The sequence below is a fragment of the Phlebotomus papatasi genome, chromosome 3 (assembly GCF_024763615.1).
Source record: "Phlebotomus papatasi isolate M1 chromosome 3, Ppap_2.1, whole genome shotgun sequence".
Classification (NCBI taxonomy): domain Eukaryota; kingdom Metazoa; phylum Arthropoda; class Insecta; order Diptera; family Psychodidae; genus Phlebotomus; species Phlebotomus papatasi.
This window is the reverse complement of record NC_077224.1, coordinates 55760758-55779846: the sequence shown is the minus strand read 5'-3', so window position 1 is coordinate 55779846 and position 19089 is coordinate 55760758. Positions and strand designations below refer to the sequence as shown.

The 19089-nt window shown below is 34.3% G+C and overlaps 2 protein-coding genes across 2 annotated transcripts; one reads left to right on the top strand and one right to left on the bottom strand.

Annotated features, from left to right (window-relative positions):
• The first annotated feature begins 1163 nt into the window (after positions 1 to 1163).
• Positions 1164 to 6043, top strand: LOC129807683 (clavesin-2-like). The gene is made up of 2 exons (XM_055857118.1): positions 1164 to 1875; positions 4344 to 6043. Exons 1-2 carry the CDS (start codon positions 1234 to 1236, stop codon positions 4596 to 4598), a joined length of 897 nt encoding a protein of 298 aa, XP_055713093.1. The 5' UTR covers positions 1164 to 1233; the 3' UTR covers positions 4599 to 6043.
• On the bottom strand, positions 5990 to 9227 carry LOC129807682 (UNC93-like protein). The gene is made up of 2 exons (XM_055857116.1): positions 7327 to 9227; positions 5990 to 6773 (listed from the first exon to the last, which is right to left on the bottom strand). The coding sequence occupies exons 1-2, from the start codon at positions 8239 to 8241 to the stop codon at positions 6054 to 6056; spliced, it is 1635 nt and encodes a 544-aa protein (XP_055713091.1). The 5' UTR covers positions 8242 to 9227; the 3' UTR covers positions 5990 to 6053.
• Between the last annotated feature and the right edge of the window lie 9862 nt (positions 9228 to 19089).

The following is a 19089-nucleotide window of genomic DNA, read 5'->3' as shown; positions in this document are numbered from 1 at the left end:
GGAGCTATTAAGCTCCAAAGAGCGGCCGGACGGACGGACGGACGGACGGACGGACGGACGGACGGACGGACGGGAACGGTTTTTAGCCATCCATATATTCGTGATCAGAAAGTGTCGAAACACATTCTGGCAAAGTTTGGGGCCAATCGGAGGACATGAGATTTTGTTAGGATTATAGTAGGTGAGATTGTTAAGAATCTCACCTAATACAGTAGAGTCTCCTAAATTCGAACGCTCAGGGGGTATTTTTGACATTTCTCACCTCCCAAATTCGAACGATTTTTTCAAAACTAACGAAATTTGTGTGAGATTGAATTGTACTTTGAATCAAATTCCCGTACTTTCTCGCAAGTCTTAGTGGTAACATACTTCCTTTTCATTTTACACGACCATAATGTATGTAAATATTCAGGAAGAAGCACATAAATATGATTTTCATTCACCAAGAATTACGAACTTCCTAACATAACCTCACAATTGACATTTTGATTCCAAACGGCGTTCGAATTTGAGAGATTCAGATTTGAGAGACTCTACTGTAGAAAAATATTCTAGATTTTTTTTTCTCAAAAGATGTTGTAATAACTTAATCTGCTGAGTTCAACTCTGATCATAAAAAGAGATTACAAACTTGTTAACGGAGCACTGAGTATATGGTCAAGGATAGAGAGTGTAATAAAATTCTTGATATCATTGAACTATTTTCATGAGCACAACAAACTACGAGCAATAAAATTGTCCATTTTGGTTAATCAAATGACTCATTTTGTTATGAATTTCATTTAAATTAGGCACTTCCCAGAATCCAAAGTAATTTAAGGTTTTATTATCTCAAAATTTTTTGCGATTGTTTATTTATGAATATTTATAGTGTACAATTGTTTTACGGAGTTGAATTGTGCGTAATGTGGAAGTATATTAATCGATATAAAATTTAAAAAAAGTATTTCATAATAGAAATACTTCATTGTAATCAATGTTAATTGAATCATATAATAAAATTCATGTAATGGTCCTATATATGTAGGATTTCCTTAAAACAAGTTTTCCTATTCCATAGTTTCCATCTGTATTTTTCAACTCAATTTTATAGAATTAATTTATGTGAAATCTTATCAAATGCATTGATTTTTGATGTGCATAGTATATGTTACAAGATCCTCAGTCACATTTCTGCTTCAATTGAGTATAGTTGTGTCTCTTTATCTCAGTGAATAAGTTTTTAAAGCTAATATGGGTTCCCAAATAAAATTTAAAGAGAACGAAATTCTACGCAAACAGGCTATAAGTCAACTAAAAGAATGGATTTCGAAGCATCCGAAGATCAAGGAATGCAGAACGGATGATAAGTTTCTCCTCAGATTTCTCAGGACTAAAAAGTTTTCCGTTCTGGAAGCCTGTGAACTCCTCGAAAATTATCTCACCATTCGAAAAACTCTTCCGCAACTTTTTGAGACACTTAATTGTGAACTACCTGAACTGAAATATTTTTTCGACAACAATTGTGTTTTTGTTCTTCCGAATACGGACAAGGAAGGACGTCCGGTGATATTTTATCAAGTTGGAAATTTTACTGTGGACAAATGTAGTGCTGTAAATTCTTTAAGAATTTGTAATTTGACTTTTGAACACTTGACTATCGATGAGCATTCGCAGACTAATGGGGTTGTTATGGTGATTGATTGTACAAATCAAAATCTTGCTTATACTTCAATCTGGACTCCTCCGAGGCTTAAAGATTTTGCCCAGTGTTTGCAAAAAGCCTTTCCATTGCGCTTCCAAAAAATCTTTTTTGTAAACATGCCATCTTTTGCAAGTGCTCTTTTCCAGATACTTCTGACATTCCTCAGCACCAAGCTCAGGAGCCGTATAAAGGTAAGGTTGGAAGGAGATTTCTTTAGAATACCGTAACATTTTTAAAATCTCATAATATCTGTTTGACGCTTTGGAAATTATATTTGACTTCTTGAATAATCTTCGCAAAAAATAATTTGCGTCACACTCCCTTAGACACTAGAACTCACTAAAGTGAGCTTTTCAATAGTTTTAATTGGATATTTTTAAACAGAGAATACTTTTAAAAATAAGTCATTTTAACAAATTAAATTTTGAAAGAATGCAGGACCTTTATAGAAGGCTCAGTACCTTATAATATCACTTTGCTGAAGTACTTATCAGTATTTAAATAAAAATTTCAGAAAATATAGTTAACATGCAGTACTTTCATACACTTAAGAACTAAAATTAAAATAAATATTTATTATGTTGAATAAAAAAAATTGTGAAAATATTGTGTTTTCCAGTCTTTTTGGTCCACTTAACCCATTAACTAATTAAAAATCACTACAAAACTTCAAGAATAAATTAGAAAAAATGTTTATCTTGCTCGCTCTCTATTGGACAATTAAAAATAAATATTTTTTTAATTCATTGAAAACTCAAAAACCGCTCTCTTCCAAGCTCTCTACAAAATAATACCTAGAAATCAGGTGTATTATTTTATATTATAGTAAATTCTTTTAATAAATATTGTATATTTTTGAAAGAAATAAAATATTTCACAATTTGGAATTTAGAAAAAATATGTCTATATTTAAGGATCTTATTTTGATATAAATAAATTTTGCAGTTTTAATAAATTTTTCTAAAAACTCATAGGGGAAAGTCGTCTGCCTTTAAATGCAGCAGCCTTCAAATGTTGCGATTTTTTCGTTGTTCTCAAAAGCATAAATTATATTCTATTAACTATTAGGTAGATATCCATCATCCTCACAAATCATCAAAAAATGGAGAGCCTAGCTCCTATTTCCTAGATGCTAGATTAAAAAAAATGAAAATGAGCTCTAAACTGTAATTTTGATGTTCCACAAATCATGTGATTTTTCATAGTAAAAATCATTTTACAAATAAATCTTCCATTGTGACACACAGAAGGTTAATCAGGCTTAATATTTCTGTTAATACATTTTGGTTCAGATGACACAATTTTTGTGGGTGGCAAAAATTTGCAAATATCACCCTGCAGCAGCCTTTAAATGCTAATGTCGTGTGCCTTTAAATCCTATCTTTCCATACATCAAAACATGTGAAATCGAACTCCTACTTTTCTCTGACGAACGTCATACAAATACTTATAACCTGCTATCTTGTTCCGGCCGGGATGTTTCAAGTTGACAATTGTCAACTTCAATGGCTTTTTCTTCCAAATTTTCAAGTGCAAAACAGTGCTTCAGAAAAATGTGAAGAAAAGTTATTGTTTAATGTCTTTTGACTGCAGTGATGATTTTAGTGAGTGCGTTAGGCTTCAACCTATTCATTTATAGCCCATTTAGTTTTATTGATTCAATATTCTCAGTGAAAAAAAAACATTTAAAGGCAGCTGCCTCGCGTTTGAAGGCAGACTATGCCAGCTGCCTTCATACAAATCGACATCACTTTTTTAATTTCCTCAGAAGGAAAAACTGAGGACTTGCAAGTGCTAAATGAGGTAATCATATACGCCGAATGAACAAGAGAATTTTTTGGTGTAGTAGAAAATAAAATCCATTTTGTGGATTCTTCAGAAAAAAATCTTAAATTTGGAACTCCATTTTTCGTTTGAAGGCAGACGACTTTCCCCTACTCATATTCATTTAAAAACCTGTTGAAATTTATCGAATTTTGCATTTTTTGGAGAAATTTAATAATATTTGGTATTTAATATTGATGTAAAAGAAAATTTACAAAAGCGTCTAAATGATATTGAAATTTATCGCTTTTTTTAAGTTTTGTATCTCTCTAATTTCTCATGACCTGGAATTTTTACCCTCCTTGAAGAAAATTACCTCCCACGCCCGTAATTAGTATATTGTTTATGTAAAATTCGAGAAAAGATTTTAGTAGGGGAGACCGGGGTAGAATTAGCCACGTATTGTATTAGATAGTGGTATCTTCACTGAGAAAAAAATGGGGGTGCGATTAACTTTTTTTCCTCATAATTTTAACACTGTTTAGGTATAAAAATATATCAACATTTTTTAATATTAATTTTAAACCTTTTTAAGGGTAAAATTAACATGAAAAAGCGTAACTTTAACCCCTAATACACCTAAAAAGCATATATTTACACCGATTTCAGATCAATACTGCAGGGTAAAATAAACATTTCTAAATTTATACTTCCCATCCTATTCATTGAAATATTTATCAGCCTCATACAAATGTTCTTTGTACAAATTATACGCAATGAAAAATTTTATTTGGTGGCTAATCTTACCCCGGTCTCCCCTAAATGTTACGGTGTTGTAAAACAGTACTAAAAACCCCCGATTTGAAAAACATTTCAGTGAACTTCCTTTCCACAGATCGTCAATAAATGGGATGAAGTGTTCCAGGAATTGGGATCTGAGATTTTCCCCAAGGAAATTGGGGGAAAGTTAACATCAAATGAGATTGTAAAGGAATTCAAGATGCGTCTTCTTGAGTCTCGGGAAGAAATTCTTGCAGTTAGTTCAATGGATATTGAGGTTTCAAAAAACACAGTGAATTTTGGCAACAGTTACGATGCTGATCTCGATACGGCTATTGTTGGAAGCTTTCGAAAAATTGCTGTGGATTAATTCTTCGATTTACGCCAAGAAGTATGTAAACTTCTTAAAATAAAATTAACCGAAACCAAGATAAAAAGCAATGCTAATAAGCATGGATTAGGATAATTATATCTGATTAAAAAGAAGAGAATTTGAACTAATTTATGAAATTGTGAATTTGTTTAAAGAAAATTAATCAAATTTAACAAAAATTGTACTTCATTTTGCGGATATCAAGCTACATTTTTTCCCAATCTCCACCTGAGAGTGTTACAAATTGATTTTAGACGACCCTTTTTAATGCGCATAAAGAATGACTGTCTCAAGAAGAACATTCTTCTATTTTAAATTGAAATTACTCACTGGAAGGTTCCGGAATCAATTGAAGGATTAAGGAAAATGCAAAAATTTGCTGCGTAGTCGAAATCATTTTTCACCACAAATCATTCATTTGTGATAAGAAGCACGAGTTACTGATAAAACCTCAAAGAGCTACATTTACTTGCTTAGACAGAATTCACGAGACATTTTTTGAACATGACACGATAATTTACTTAGCAGTGGCTTCGATAATCACTTTTCCTTCATCACACGTGATATGTATATTCTTTAGTGTTGAATAGCGAAGAACACAAGGTGCTGACTTGTGGAATTATCAGATGTACGGGATTAAGGGGGATTTGCTTTTAGGAAATACCATTAAAATCACTTTATCTTCTGTGAAAATATTTTCTCTGATTTTTTTTCCATGAACGGGATAAATTTTAGCAGTAATTTAAATTTGAATACGTGCGTTTAATGACGTAGGATTACAAATAATTTCATTTTCCAATCATTAGCATAATATTTAACTTGCAAAGATTACAAAAGTCACTAAACGTTCGTGGAAAAAAATATAGCTCAAGAGGTTCTAAAATTGTACAAAAATTACGTTCCAAAATAAAATCTCTTCCTTATCGATTTAGCACGATAGCATGATAATTAATCAAAATATACATAACTTGGTTCTTGGGTTAAAAATACGACGAAGAAGCGGAAAAAATGGAGCTTTCAGGGGAAAAAAGTTCGTGGGAAAATTATCCATGCGGATTATTCATGATTTTCAATGCTGAATTAATTGCTGGTGAACGCTGATTGGGGTGAAAGTTCAATTTTAACAATAAATCCAAGAAAAGCTGTGTGATTTTTCATTTAACGCAGAGGGAGATTTTTTTTTATCGACGTTGTCCTAGTTATTGAAAGATAGGACGGAAAAAAGAAAAGAGCCGAAGGGAAAAAGTCTCCTCATGAACTTAATTAATTAGGGAGTTTTTTTTTGCTCAGCATAAAATTAGCACCTTTAGAAGTGATAAGATTGTACGGTAGTATCTTTAAAAATTTTGTAGAGGGGAGTTGGACAAAAGAGAGAAAAGACAGAAAGGTGGACTAATAAATAATTTTAATTAAAATATCTCAATAATACAATTGTTAATCTAGAGGTGCATTTTAGTGCTTGGGATTTGATGTGATAGAGGTGAAGCTGATGATGGAGAAGTTGAATCTTAGTCCATCGCCATGAGGAGAGTGCGGTTCCTCCAATACCACAACATCCTCCTCAAGTTCATCATCTTCATCACTTCGGTTGTCGTCCTCATCGTCCTCGTGAACTGCATGACCATTGACTTCTTCAGTTGGAACAGGATGGTGATGCACAACCATCTTTCCATTGGTTTCCTCATGCAGAGCTTTGAGTTTACTTTCACGATGCTTGTGCCTAATTTCAACAATGACCCATCCAATTCCTCCCAACAGCAAAACCAGAAGTAGAGAAATTAGTTTCATTTTGGCACATAAGGCTGCAGAACTGGCGTAGGTTACAACAAAACCAATAGATTCCCATAGTCTGAAATTCGAGAAAGCCGCTTCCTTGTTGCGCCTGAAGAGAGCTCCGTAGATACCATTGATTTGGGTCTGCCAGACAGCATCTGCAACACCCCAGAGACCAGAAATTGCAAAGAATATCATTGGCTGTTCTGGATTTGGGCGCCAGAAAAGCATCATGAGCAGCAGTGATCCGTGAATGATAAAACCCAAAAGAATAATTGGGATTCTTCCGATGTGCTTCATAGCCGATCCGAAGATAATGGAACAGATTGAATCAACTACACCGAAACAAACCATTACATATCCGATAAGGTGGATGCCCAAAGCACAGGAGACAAAGGCCTGAAAGAGATGATGTCGTGTTATTGCGAAAAAACAGGTGACTAATAAAATCGAAAGTCAGCAAAGTACGTAGTAGATGCTAATGAAATTAGAGCGGTGTCAGAAAAATTAACTATTTAGACCATCGTTGGTAAATTTCATTGAGGAAATTTTTCTAAATGTTCTTTGAATGATTTCTTCTCCTTATATGTTTCTAAATTACTAAAATCTACTTTAAATTACTACTATTTCAAATTAGAATTTTTCATATTTTCGAAAGGGAAATGAAATTTTTTAAATTTCAAATTTCAGTAAGAAGAGAAAATTTAATTTGATCGTTAAGCCTAATTTATTTTACCTTAAAATTTAGATTATTTCTAATGCTTGAACTTGACCATGAAATAAACAAGTTATGACCAGTTTCATCTAAAACTATTCGGTTCGTTTTTGACACAATAGAAACCCCTTTATATAAAAATTGCAAATGAAGTCTATAAAAATTTAAGTACACCTACTTTTTCGTATATAGCGAACATGTGGAGAGATCATTAAAACTAAAAATAAGAAAGCTCACCTGAGTGAAATCTGCTGCTAAAACTGCTTGCTCCATTCCAATAAATATCGTAATTGGGATAAGAAAAATCTGGTAAGGTTTCTTGAGTTGTTTTGCCGTGGCGATCATTAGAGTCCTTACTGGGGTTGGTTTTGCAGCAGGACATCCTTTACGATTTTCACCATACCTACATAGGGGATCCAAGAAGATGGCAATGATAGCAACAGCAATAATGATACAAGCTAAGTAGATGCCTGTAATTTTGTAAATATCCGCATCTGGTGGTCTTTCTAAATTTTCATTGACGTGAGCTGTACAGAAATTTGCTCCGCAAATGTCCAAGTCAATTGTAACATTGTCTTTGTTTTCCTTTTCACTGGACAGTACAAGACTAGAGATAAGATTTCCCCATAGTTCCGCCGTTTGCCAGGCGAAGAAGAAGAACCCGAAGAAGCGAACAATAATGGCTTCGACGGCTTGATGTGAGATCTTGGCATAGACTTGTCCTACTTGAGTAAGGTAGGTGGCTTTGGCTGCCCACATAGGGGCTGCTCCTAGACCCAGGAGGATCCCTGCTGGAACTAGGGTGTAAAATCTAGGATAGAACTGGAATGCGATGTAGGGAACATAGCACAGCATAGATACACATAAGGTCCACTTTGCTGTGAGTTTCCTGATCATGAGAGTTGGAATAAATATGCAAGAGAAGATGAGTGCAGCGTAGATTGCACTTAGGGACACTACCCCTAGTCCACCTTCAGCATTTATCGAAGACTGAAGATTACCAACCCCCTGGAAGGCCGTAAAGTGCATCATAAAAGCCAGGGATATGGTTACAATATCTTTGAGGATTTGCCATTTGTCATGAGGGAACACATTAACCTTAGCCCTAGGTTCTCTAGGATCATCGACGCACTCAACACTGCCGTACTTCATTGTGAGTTTCTTAGTTGAAAAGTCCCTATTTTGATAGGATTTCTTCGTCTGAATTTTTTAGTTATTTGATAAAATACTTTAGGTAAATCCACACTGCAATCCAGTATTTTAATTTTGAAAGTAAAAAGAATTACTGAGGAGCTTCCTCCAAATACTTGTTCACTGGGTCACTTCACAAAATAGACTGATGTGCTTTTCGTCGCATTACCGATCGACTTGAGTATATCACACAATGTTTTTGGTAGCTTTTTTTTACCTTTACTAGTTCTATCCCAATCGTCTTTGACAAATTCTGAAGGTGTGAATTGATGGAAAAATCCAATAGCCGTAAAATGTCGTTAATCTTGCGTGTAAATCCATTCAATTCGCACTCTTTGACGCTAATATTAACATGTCAACAATTTTCAATATTAATGACAATATTTTAATTATTTTTCTTATGAAATATTCAACCTTCTGGTACATTCTCCCGCAATGTCTTATCGGAATTCTTATCGTCACAGAGACACCTTATCGTATTTGTGATTTTCCTTGGACTTCCTAAAGAAGGCAACCCACTAACTACGAAACGAATCATCTAGCGCAGGAAAAAAAAACTTCCATGGAAAAATTGCACAGAATTGTCATTGATAGTTACACTGGAATAAATTTTGTCAACTTTACGAATGATTGCTTTAGAGTGGAAGACAAAATACGGAGAAAAATGAGGTGGATTAGTGCATAACGCTTCGTAGAATGCCCGAAGTTGTGACTTTTATACTAAATCCTGAATAGTGTTTTAGTACAAAGCAATGTGTTTCAGACTTTGAATATTTCGTCTGAGAATTTCTTTTATTTTTACTGATTTTAAAGTTTTTTGAACTGATAGGCCATTCAGAAATAACTTCAAACCCTTTCTAAAGAGTTGCAAAAAATTAAGTTACAAGTAATAGTAAGAAGGAAGTAGTATTTTTTTGATTCAGCAGATTAACCAAATTCAAGATTCCATCAAAAATTTTAAGAAGTGAATACACGGGATTTTGACCTTTGATCTTCTTTGGATGAAGTGGACATCACGATGATCAGATTGGGACATTTTTCATTTTTTTCATCCATTTGTGAAAAAGTAGTAGTGAACCAGTTCCCTGACATCCTTTTCCCACCATTCTTTTTCCATACCTGAAGAAGGAGCCGTCAAGCTCCGAAACGTTGGCAAGGAATAAAGGAGGAGAAGATCAAAGGTCAAATTCCCGTGTTTCACAGAATGCGATCTGTCAACCATTTCACCAGACTAGGCTCTTAATTTCGACGAAAGTGCCTTTTTTTTGACACCAGAAGATGGAAATGTATTGGCCAGGAAAGGTTCACGTGTTGTGCCAGCTGGATTAAAAATTCTGGACCGAAGGAATTTGCCACAATACTCTTCATGGTGTCTGCTACTGGTCAACTTGTTCCTCCAATGGTTGTTCATATAACTGATATTACACCAAAGATTGCCGTTAACATTAAATATTAAATGAAATAATCCAACAAAAATTTTAAAAATTGATTAAAAAATTATTTTCTCGTTTTAATATGCTTGTAAATTGAGTGATCCAATTAAAAGACCATTGACCCAATTATCGAAAAGGAGATCCACTTAGTGAACGCTAACTTATTTCGGTATTATTATTATTTTATAAATTTTCTTTAATATTTTTAATATTTTTTTATATTGTGTTTCTGAATGAAACAGTGAATAATTCTGTGGATTTAAAAGAAGTAAAAAAGAATTTCATCAGTCCAAAGACAAGCGTTTAAGTAGCACTCTTCGGAAAACGATTCGCTTACCGCACCTTACTATATATTCTATACAAATATGTTCTCCTTAGAAAAAGTTCTAGGTTCACGGAAGATTACGCTGTCGAAGAAGTTATAGGGTACATTGTACTGGAATTTTTTAACAAAAAGCTCAGAGTATAATGGCTTTATGAGAATAACTCTTGCTCTGAACTTATTATTCAAAGTTTTTATAAACTTTATATATACATTTCATAAAGTAACACAAGAAAGGAACTTTAATCAAGCTTTAAGCTTTGAGAAATTACTTGAAAATACAGAACTATCACTATTGATATCGGAATTTGGTAGAGAAGTGAAAAGTTTTTTCATTTCATTTTCACATGCTTCCACGTCTTCGAGTGGCAATTAAGAGATGAAATTGATTTCTATGGACTACCTGTCTCGCCAACTCAATATCATCCACTCACCAAACTTTTTTTTTTCTCCAATTACTAAACTTCCCGCGCTTTTCCTCTGCTATTCTTCTGCAGATGAATCATCTCTTGGAGCAATAATCCATTTTATTTTCAGAGCGTCTTCTGGCCAGAAAAATCCATCGAGTAATTGTGTTTTGCTTTGCCATTAGCATGAATTTATTGAATTTCCACTGATTATTTTTTTGCTCAAGAATTCTATCGACAGAATTTTCAACTGCTCTAATTGCTTTGTCAAACATAATTTTTTCCCATCAAGGCAGTTCAATTTGCCAGGAATGTATTTACACTGAAATTTCAATGAGACTTTAAAAGCTATGAAATAATTTAAAATTATCATTTTATTAAATTCTGATGGATTTTTTTACAAATGTATCAAAAGTCCTTTTTTTGCACTGAAAATCATGAGATGTTATGAGTGTTAAAGCTTCATGAATAAAAATAGCAGTTAATTGCCCATCTAATGATATCATGTTGCATCTCTGGTGATTACTTTCTAGTCCTAGATTTATCTCGGTGGTGGCTTTCAATCCAATTATTCCGGGGCTAGAGGCAAAAATTTATGACCTTCTTCCTCCTAGCATTGTCTCATTCCTGCCTGCGAAGCTCTTAATGCTCCTAACCATAAATTTACCGGTCACATAATACGTATAGTAGTTCCTCTAGAAATCACAAGAGCTTCTACCAGTTCATTTTCCCCATGTGGCAATTATATGCTCACTTCAGTTGTATTCTATTGAGCATATGGCTTGGATTAACTTTATAGTTATGCAGCAGAAATGAAAATCCATCAGACGGACTGGTTTTTGACTTGCTTTTGACTATCTGGACAGGAAAAATAATACCTTTCGGCAACGAAAACTCGCCACGTCGGAGTAGAATTTGTGGATTATCCGAAACTCAATTTCCCATCTACAACTTTTATATCAATTTCAACATTTCGTTTTGGGTACACTTTCTGCTTGAAAACAATCCTTGATTGATATGACGGATAAATTTTATAAGTTTAATTATGAAACTTCAATATGAGATAGAAAATAATAATATTAAACTTTTCATTTTATTTCTTAGAAGGGTTGTAAAGGAAGGTGATTTAATTTCAAGATATGAATGACTTTTAAAATTAAATATATTTCATGTGTTGTGAGAACACATATTTTTTTTGGTTTTCGGAAACATTTTCTAACAAAAATTGCGATGAGGCCATATGTAGACATGCCACAAGGAATGCCGCCACCCAATCTGTGTTAAACAAGCATGAGAAAATTCACAACATTGCCAGGATTAAGGAGAATTCTCTAGTGTGTTCCTGAGATTTTGGCTGAAAGGGATGAAGTCTCTTGCAGAGTATGTGTGCAGACAGGTGCACAATATCCCACAACATCTGGTAGTTGACCATTGGTGGTAGAGGAAATACTCAGTGCGGTGACTTTTCCCTTTCGCCACCTTCAGCAATAGTTTCGCAATCAATTAACGAGTCTGTGTACCTGTTGCCGACCCAAGAGACTTGGTGGAAACCCCCAAAATTGCCTGGACACACTTCAGAGATCAGCCTATGTGAGCATTGTGCAAGAATTCAAACTATATCGATCGCAATGGTGCTCACAGTGAAAATGTAATTGGGTTTAATACCCACAAACGATGTTGTCATTCATGTTTCTCGACAGTATGAGACACGCATTGAGAGCATCATCCCCAGGGAAAGCCCGTCTTCTGAACAAGAGATGGAGTATCACGCGGGGATTACCTGCATCGTCTTTCTACCATTTCTGATAAATTAGATTGAATTCTCATGTAATCCCACCTATCCCAAACCTATTCGTTTTGTATTTCCTCTCGAGTAGCTACTGAAAAGGCTCCAAACCCTGATGCTAACACAAAGAGACATCGCCGAAGAAGGTGTAAACTTCTCGTATTCATTTCCATCCTCAATGGATGCTAATTCTTCTGCATGTGACACCACAAGACATCTCCTCCAAGCAGCATTTTCACACGGTCAAATGAATTCGTCGTTGGAGAGAATGTGACTGTGAGAGAGCTTTCGCATGATTTAGTGGATGAAAATTGGATTATATTGCTTCTAGGATTCCATCTACAATTCTATAGGAAATGACTTGAGGCAGAATTATTCATATTTCATCTCTTGTCTGAAATTCTATTGTTAAATTTTTAGGGTAATTGTGGAAGAAATTGATTAAATTTTGAGAATTATAATGCAACTGCAAATTAGGACTATTTCAACTATTTATAGAATTTTTACACAACTGAAGACCTAAAAAGCATAGAACACTACTGAAGGCAATTTGTGAGAAAGATAAACTTTATTCATTATTTGAAACTTACATCTAAAAAATATTATTTGTCATTAAATTAAAGTCTGAATTACAAGACTTAAATACATATTTATTTTATTCAAAAAAAAAAAAAAACAGTTTAACCCTTTCAGAACGTTTGGGTCACCGATGTCCTACAGAGGAAATATTTTTTTTCTGACTATCTAATATTTTTTTCCTAATGTTTATACACAATCGCCTAGTAGAAGGTTGCAGAAATCTAAGAATATTTGCATTACAGTTTTTGAAACCCTTCTTTTCCTTAAAGGGTTGAAGAAAATATTACGGTTTGTAGGTAAGTGATCCATGCAAGCCCTTTACAATTCCGGAAGTCACGGAAATTCGCAAAAATGTGTAAAAAAAAAATGCAAAATATTTTAAACTTGGAAAGAAAAATCACTAAAATATCTTATATACTGGTCTGTCTCCTATGTATGTGTCCCAAATTGATGACTTTTAATTCAATTTCCAGAGTACAATAATTTAAAAAAATAATTGCCGTTCTTAAATTTTTCTTTCTGTATTAAACACGGGGGGAATCGCATACACTGGTAAAAATAAAAGGATCAAATTGATCCAAATTTGATTCTTTTACAAAGTGTATCAAATTAACATGTTCTATTATGATAAATGTGCATTGAACTTTTGAAGATTTGATCCATCCTTCGCAAAAGGATCAAATTTGGATCAATTTGATCCTTTTATTTTTGCTAGTGTAGCCATATTCTAGATAAACTATAGTAAAATCGGTTTTAAACCGGTAAAACAGACTTTAAACCGGTTTTAATAAAATTTATGGGATATAATTCATCGTAACAGGAAGTGTATTGTTATTGCGGACAGACGGTCGATCCGACATCTGGCCAAACTCGAAAATACAGCTAATCGTTTGGATAATCAGGTATGTTCACAACATCTACTCTGTGAATATCAGATTAATCAGAGGGGATCTCAGTGGCCCAATAGGCAAGACCGTTCGGTCTTGGGCGGATGAGATCTCTGACTCGACTCTCAAAGTTGTGAGTTCGAGTCCCGTTCGGTGCAAGCAACCGAATGTCAGAAAAACAGATTTTCAGGAAGGAGCTCCTGGATGGTCTACAATGGACTTAGGGGAAAGTACTCTCCCTTCGAACGTTCATGCCTTTGAATAATGTGAATTTTCTTTTGTTTTTCGTAAGAAACATACACATTTTTATTAAATATTAGTCAGCTTATCATTTTATTGATAATTATAGATAATTATCAATAAGTCTCTCAGGAAAATAAAAGAAAATTCACATTATTTGAAGGCATGAACGTTCGAAGGGCGAGTACTTTCCCCTACTTAGCGGATTCTTCGATCACGGAATACAACAGCTATATAACATGATGAGGGGAAAGTGCCCATGCTTTGCACGGTCCCAAGCTTTATAATGACTACAATTTTCCTATGTTTTTCAATAAACATGACTCATCGCACCCAAATTTTCAGAAACTAGGAAAAAGTGTACAGTTTCTAAAATATATTGCATAGTCACATTTATTCAAAAACAGGAAAAAATTAGTTAGAAAAAATAAAGCTTGGGATCGTGCAAAGCATGGACACTTTCCCCTACATTGTATCACACTATTCCGATAAGTAAGATTAATCAGAAGTGTTTGATAAAATTAGAGACTCACGTGTGTAAGAATCACAACAAAAATAAATTGATGCAACAAGTTTTTTTGGGGGTTAGAAAATCCTTAAACAATTTTGCTCCTGATTTTGCTTCACCTAATAAATCGAGCTTTGTGGAATTGTTTAATGCGTTTAATGTACCACGCTTTACTTATCAGAGTGCATTAAAAGCTTATCTTATCTCTCCTTTTATATATATTGCACGAAAGCTGATAGCTGCAGCAAAAGAATTATAGCGAACTTTTCACGCAGAATGAAATAGATGCTTTCAACATGAAAGGATAGATATTACGTGGATATTAACAAGAACTTGAGATCAAAGAAAAATATGTGAATTCGATTTGTAATTTACTGATATTTGCTTTTTCCTTATTCAAAGTCTTCTTAGTATCTTCAAGTCTTTTTAACTCTAAGCCTTTCCAAGTGAAAGGGACAGATAATCCTAATCGGCTTATGTAGGTGAGATTCTTAACGTGAGCTAACTCGGAGTGCATGCAAATTCGATTTAGAGCTGAAATTGTGAGTCGCCATTCAATTATCTTGTATCAAATTCGTGAAATTATACAAATTTTGTATTTAAACCAAAATATCAAGGATTTGGATGAACTGGCACAAAAGTAATATATGGGTGAAATGTAGACCAGAATGTTCTCTATAATTTTCCCATAGAACATGATCTCATCGATTACTCAGAAGCCAAGATAAGCGAGGTTTTTTGTTTCTTAACTCGTTTTTTCATCCAGAGTTCCCCAGGTAGTCATTTGTTGAACTTTAACTATATTAAAGAATTGTTGTCTTTTGTGGGACTTTCCATTTAAAACCCTATTTTAAGTGTCTTGGTGGAGTAGAGGCAGTCAAATTGGTATCTGAGTGGTTTCAAAGCGTTATTATGGGAAAAATCAATTTTTTCACACTTAAACGGCAAAATCGGAGTGATAGCGTAGTCTGAGCGGAAAATGATGTATGGACGAAATGTAGAGACAAATGTGCTCTATAATTATGTCAAAGTAATCATCAAAATCGGTTCAGCGACAGTCGAGATAATTGAGGTTATGTGATATTGAAATTGGTTTTTCGACTGTGGCGCACCTGGTGTTGGTCCCACGAAGTTCAAATATTCTAGAAAGTTGTAGAATTTTGCAAGATCTTTCGTTTAAGCCCTCATTTATCAAAATCGGTCACATAGAACCGGAGATATGATTTTTTGAATTTTGTGAACTTTGACCCCTCATATCTCCGGTTCTGTTTTAACCACAGCGCACATTTGCACCATTTTGGAAACGTCCTAGACTGGACTACAACATACTAAAATTTCATTAACTTGCACAATGCCGTTTTTGAGAAAAGTGACTTTGAATTTCGATGAATTTTGACGCTATCACAGCGCCACCTGTGGTGACTTTTTGAACTTCCATCTGAAAGTGCTCATCGAGACGAAACCAAAAAGGTAAAATTTAGGTCGCTATGTTAATTAGAACCGGAGATAGAGGCCGGTCAATGTTCGAACTTTGACCCCTTATAGCTCGGGTCAGGGGTTTTAGATCGACTTAAGGTTTTTTTTGTTTGATAGGTATAATCAACGGCTACAACATACTAAATTTTCAGTCCGATGCACAATGGAATTTTTGAGTTATTTAACTTATAAGATTTAAAAATTTTCTTTTTAATAATAGCGCCCCTAGCGGTGGTTTTATGAACTTGTGATGTTAGAAGTGGAAGTGGCATTTCACGAGAGCTTTCCAAAAAGCCCTCACTTTTTAAATTCTGACAATTAGAACCGGAGTTATGGCCATTTTAAGAAATTTTTTTTGGACCCTTATAGCTCGGGTCAGGGAGGTCGGGGGACCTTAAGTTTGGTATTGATGGAAAGCTCTAAGGCCCAGCTATAACATACTAAAATTTGAGTCCGCTGAATGCCATAGGGGCGGAGCTATTGAGAAAACAAAAAAAGGGTGGTCTTCAAAATGGCGGAAGGAGGGGTGGGGGGTGGGGGGTCAATGCACCAAGTTGCAATTTTCACCCGATATATAACCTTTGCCGAAAACCGCAAGTCGATATCTTTTTTAGTTTAAGAGCTATTAAGCTCCAAAGAGCTGCCGGCCGGCCGGCCGGCCGGGAACGTAAATTAGCCACATATATATTCGTGATCAGGAAGTGCTGAAACACGTTTTGGCCAAGTTTGAGCTCGATCGGACGATATGAAATTTTGTTAGGATTATAGTAGGTGAGATTGTTAAGAATCTCACCTAATATGGAAGAATTATTTTCCAATTGATGGGAAATGCAATTTTGTGGAAAGGAAAGAGACTAAGAGTGTGGTTTTTTGCTCGTACTCCACAGAAAGAACGATACAGCTATTTTTCGTACTTGGAATCTATCTTGCTCTACCCTACTGAGAGAAGTATCTCTAATTATGATGTAATTTTGATAATATCAAATTAAAAAATATATTCTGTGTGTGTATATACTATTTAACCTTGTTCATCTTCATTATGAAATCCAGAGGCCAAATTGTTAGAGATAACATTTGTTGAGGTCTTCGGAGGATCTAATATTTGTCAATCGATGGTTTATATGAAAATGATCTTAATTTTCATCTAAAACTGCACTCACTGTTTAATTTTTGGGATATGGGAAACCGGGGCAAAATTAGCCAGCTGATGAAATTTTTATTTGCATATAATTTGTGGAAACATTTGTGGATCAGACAGATAAATAATTCAATTAATAGGAATGGAGTTAATTTACTACATTATCTAATTCTATCAATGCCCAAACTGCCCCGGTTTCCTCTATAATGGAATCAGCTTTAACATGCATGTTTTGGAGATTTTCTAGATCAAATTTCATTCTTTGATCTTGGCTTATTCATAGTAGTGCTTTTTAAGGTCATAAGTTTATAAGATTAGGACGCTTTTGGAATCTTTCCAAACAAATTGCTGTTCTGAATAAATTTGAATCAGGTCCAACTGATTACAAAATTGGTATTGACCGGAGTACAAAACCAATTGTAACATATTTTATCCAAAATTAAATTATTAGAGAAATTTTTAACGTCTTGAAAAAATTTATTCCACCCGAGCACTTCGCAAGGCTGTAAAGTTGTGTCATTTCTCATGATATGGTGAAATCATTTGAGATAAAAATCCCTGTAAAGAGATAGGATGAAATTCAATCTTTTAGAATGTCTCAGAGGCATTCTGGAATATCTAATTTGTGGTTTTCTCATGTTCAACACAAATCTCGAATTTAATTAATAATACAACACATTCCGGCACTTTAACCCTCGGAATTGTAACTCAAGAGTAGATTAATTAATTGCGTATAAGACATTTATAAACCTCCACACATTTTACTTCCTCCAAACCATTTACATTTTCTATTGTTGGTATTGTTGAGTTGTTTTTGGACTTTTCTCTTACCAGTAGCACTAAATTTAGAATTTTCCACAGTGAAATAAACTTTTCTTCATCCGTACGATGACTGGAAGGTGGGATATGTTAAAATTTTCAGACAACTGTTGAAATTTGAAATTTAATTTCCTGCTTAGCTCAACCACTAGAGGAATCCTTTCTGTTGAAAGGATATTCAGTAGTGCGTTCTGCTGAATTTTCTATTGTAATGTAATCTGCAATTGATAGATGGATATTGCATTGTACAACTCTTGCAATATCCTTCAGGGAAGAACTTTGTGGTAGGAGTTTAAAAAAAACTCTTGAAGCGGAACAACAAGTTTAACAACTATTATCCATTTTATTCAGCTACTAATGTGAAGTTTATTTCAGACAAATAATAATTTCCCAGGGGCTAGTAACTCGAAGAAAAAAATCAAGCAGATCGTTGAGTTGTAGATTTGTTTTATACGTGCATAATGTATTTGTTGCGATTTTTTGGCAGATTTCTCAATTTCGTCGCCCACTTCTAGAGAATGCATAGCTTGATTGTAATAATTGAAATTTAACGCTTTAAAACGAATACAGATTTACTGGAAAGTGCATGGAGCAAAATTTAAAAATAAACCGTAGTAATTTAAAATTATAATCCGTTGAGGGGGGAATGATAACTTTTCTATACTATCGAATATTGATAAATTGGTAGATTTTGCAAATGTCGACTTTTTAAGCATTATTGGACCATTTATTCTGACATTTTTAAAAGAATATGACATTTGATAAATAAGGGAAGAACACCAGCGATCGGCAGTGTTTCTCGGATCGTCAGGTTATTACCATTATTGCACCATTTCAAAAGTATTTTTAAAAAGTTTTAGATACTTTTTACCATTTAATTCTCACAATAATGCAGTGCACTCGCTCAGACTTAATTTATAAAACCATTCCGTAAGACATCTGATTAAATTCGTGACGATCCGAGGTACAGAGTGCATAGTTCCATTTACACCTATTTTTTTATTAATTGATTGTAAAAATTTAAAATTCAAATGCGCAAATATATACTTAAATGGGTCACTTAGGGGAAACTGGGGCACCACCAAACACGGTGTAGCACCGGACTCTAATTTTTATTCCTAAACTTCTTGTATTATCTATACCCTTTCTTCAGTGGACAAGCATCCCTATAATGCCTATAAATTTCTATAAGTCTGAAGAACTCTGAAGTCAAA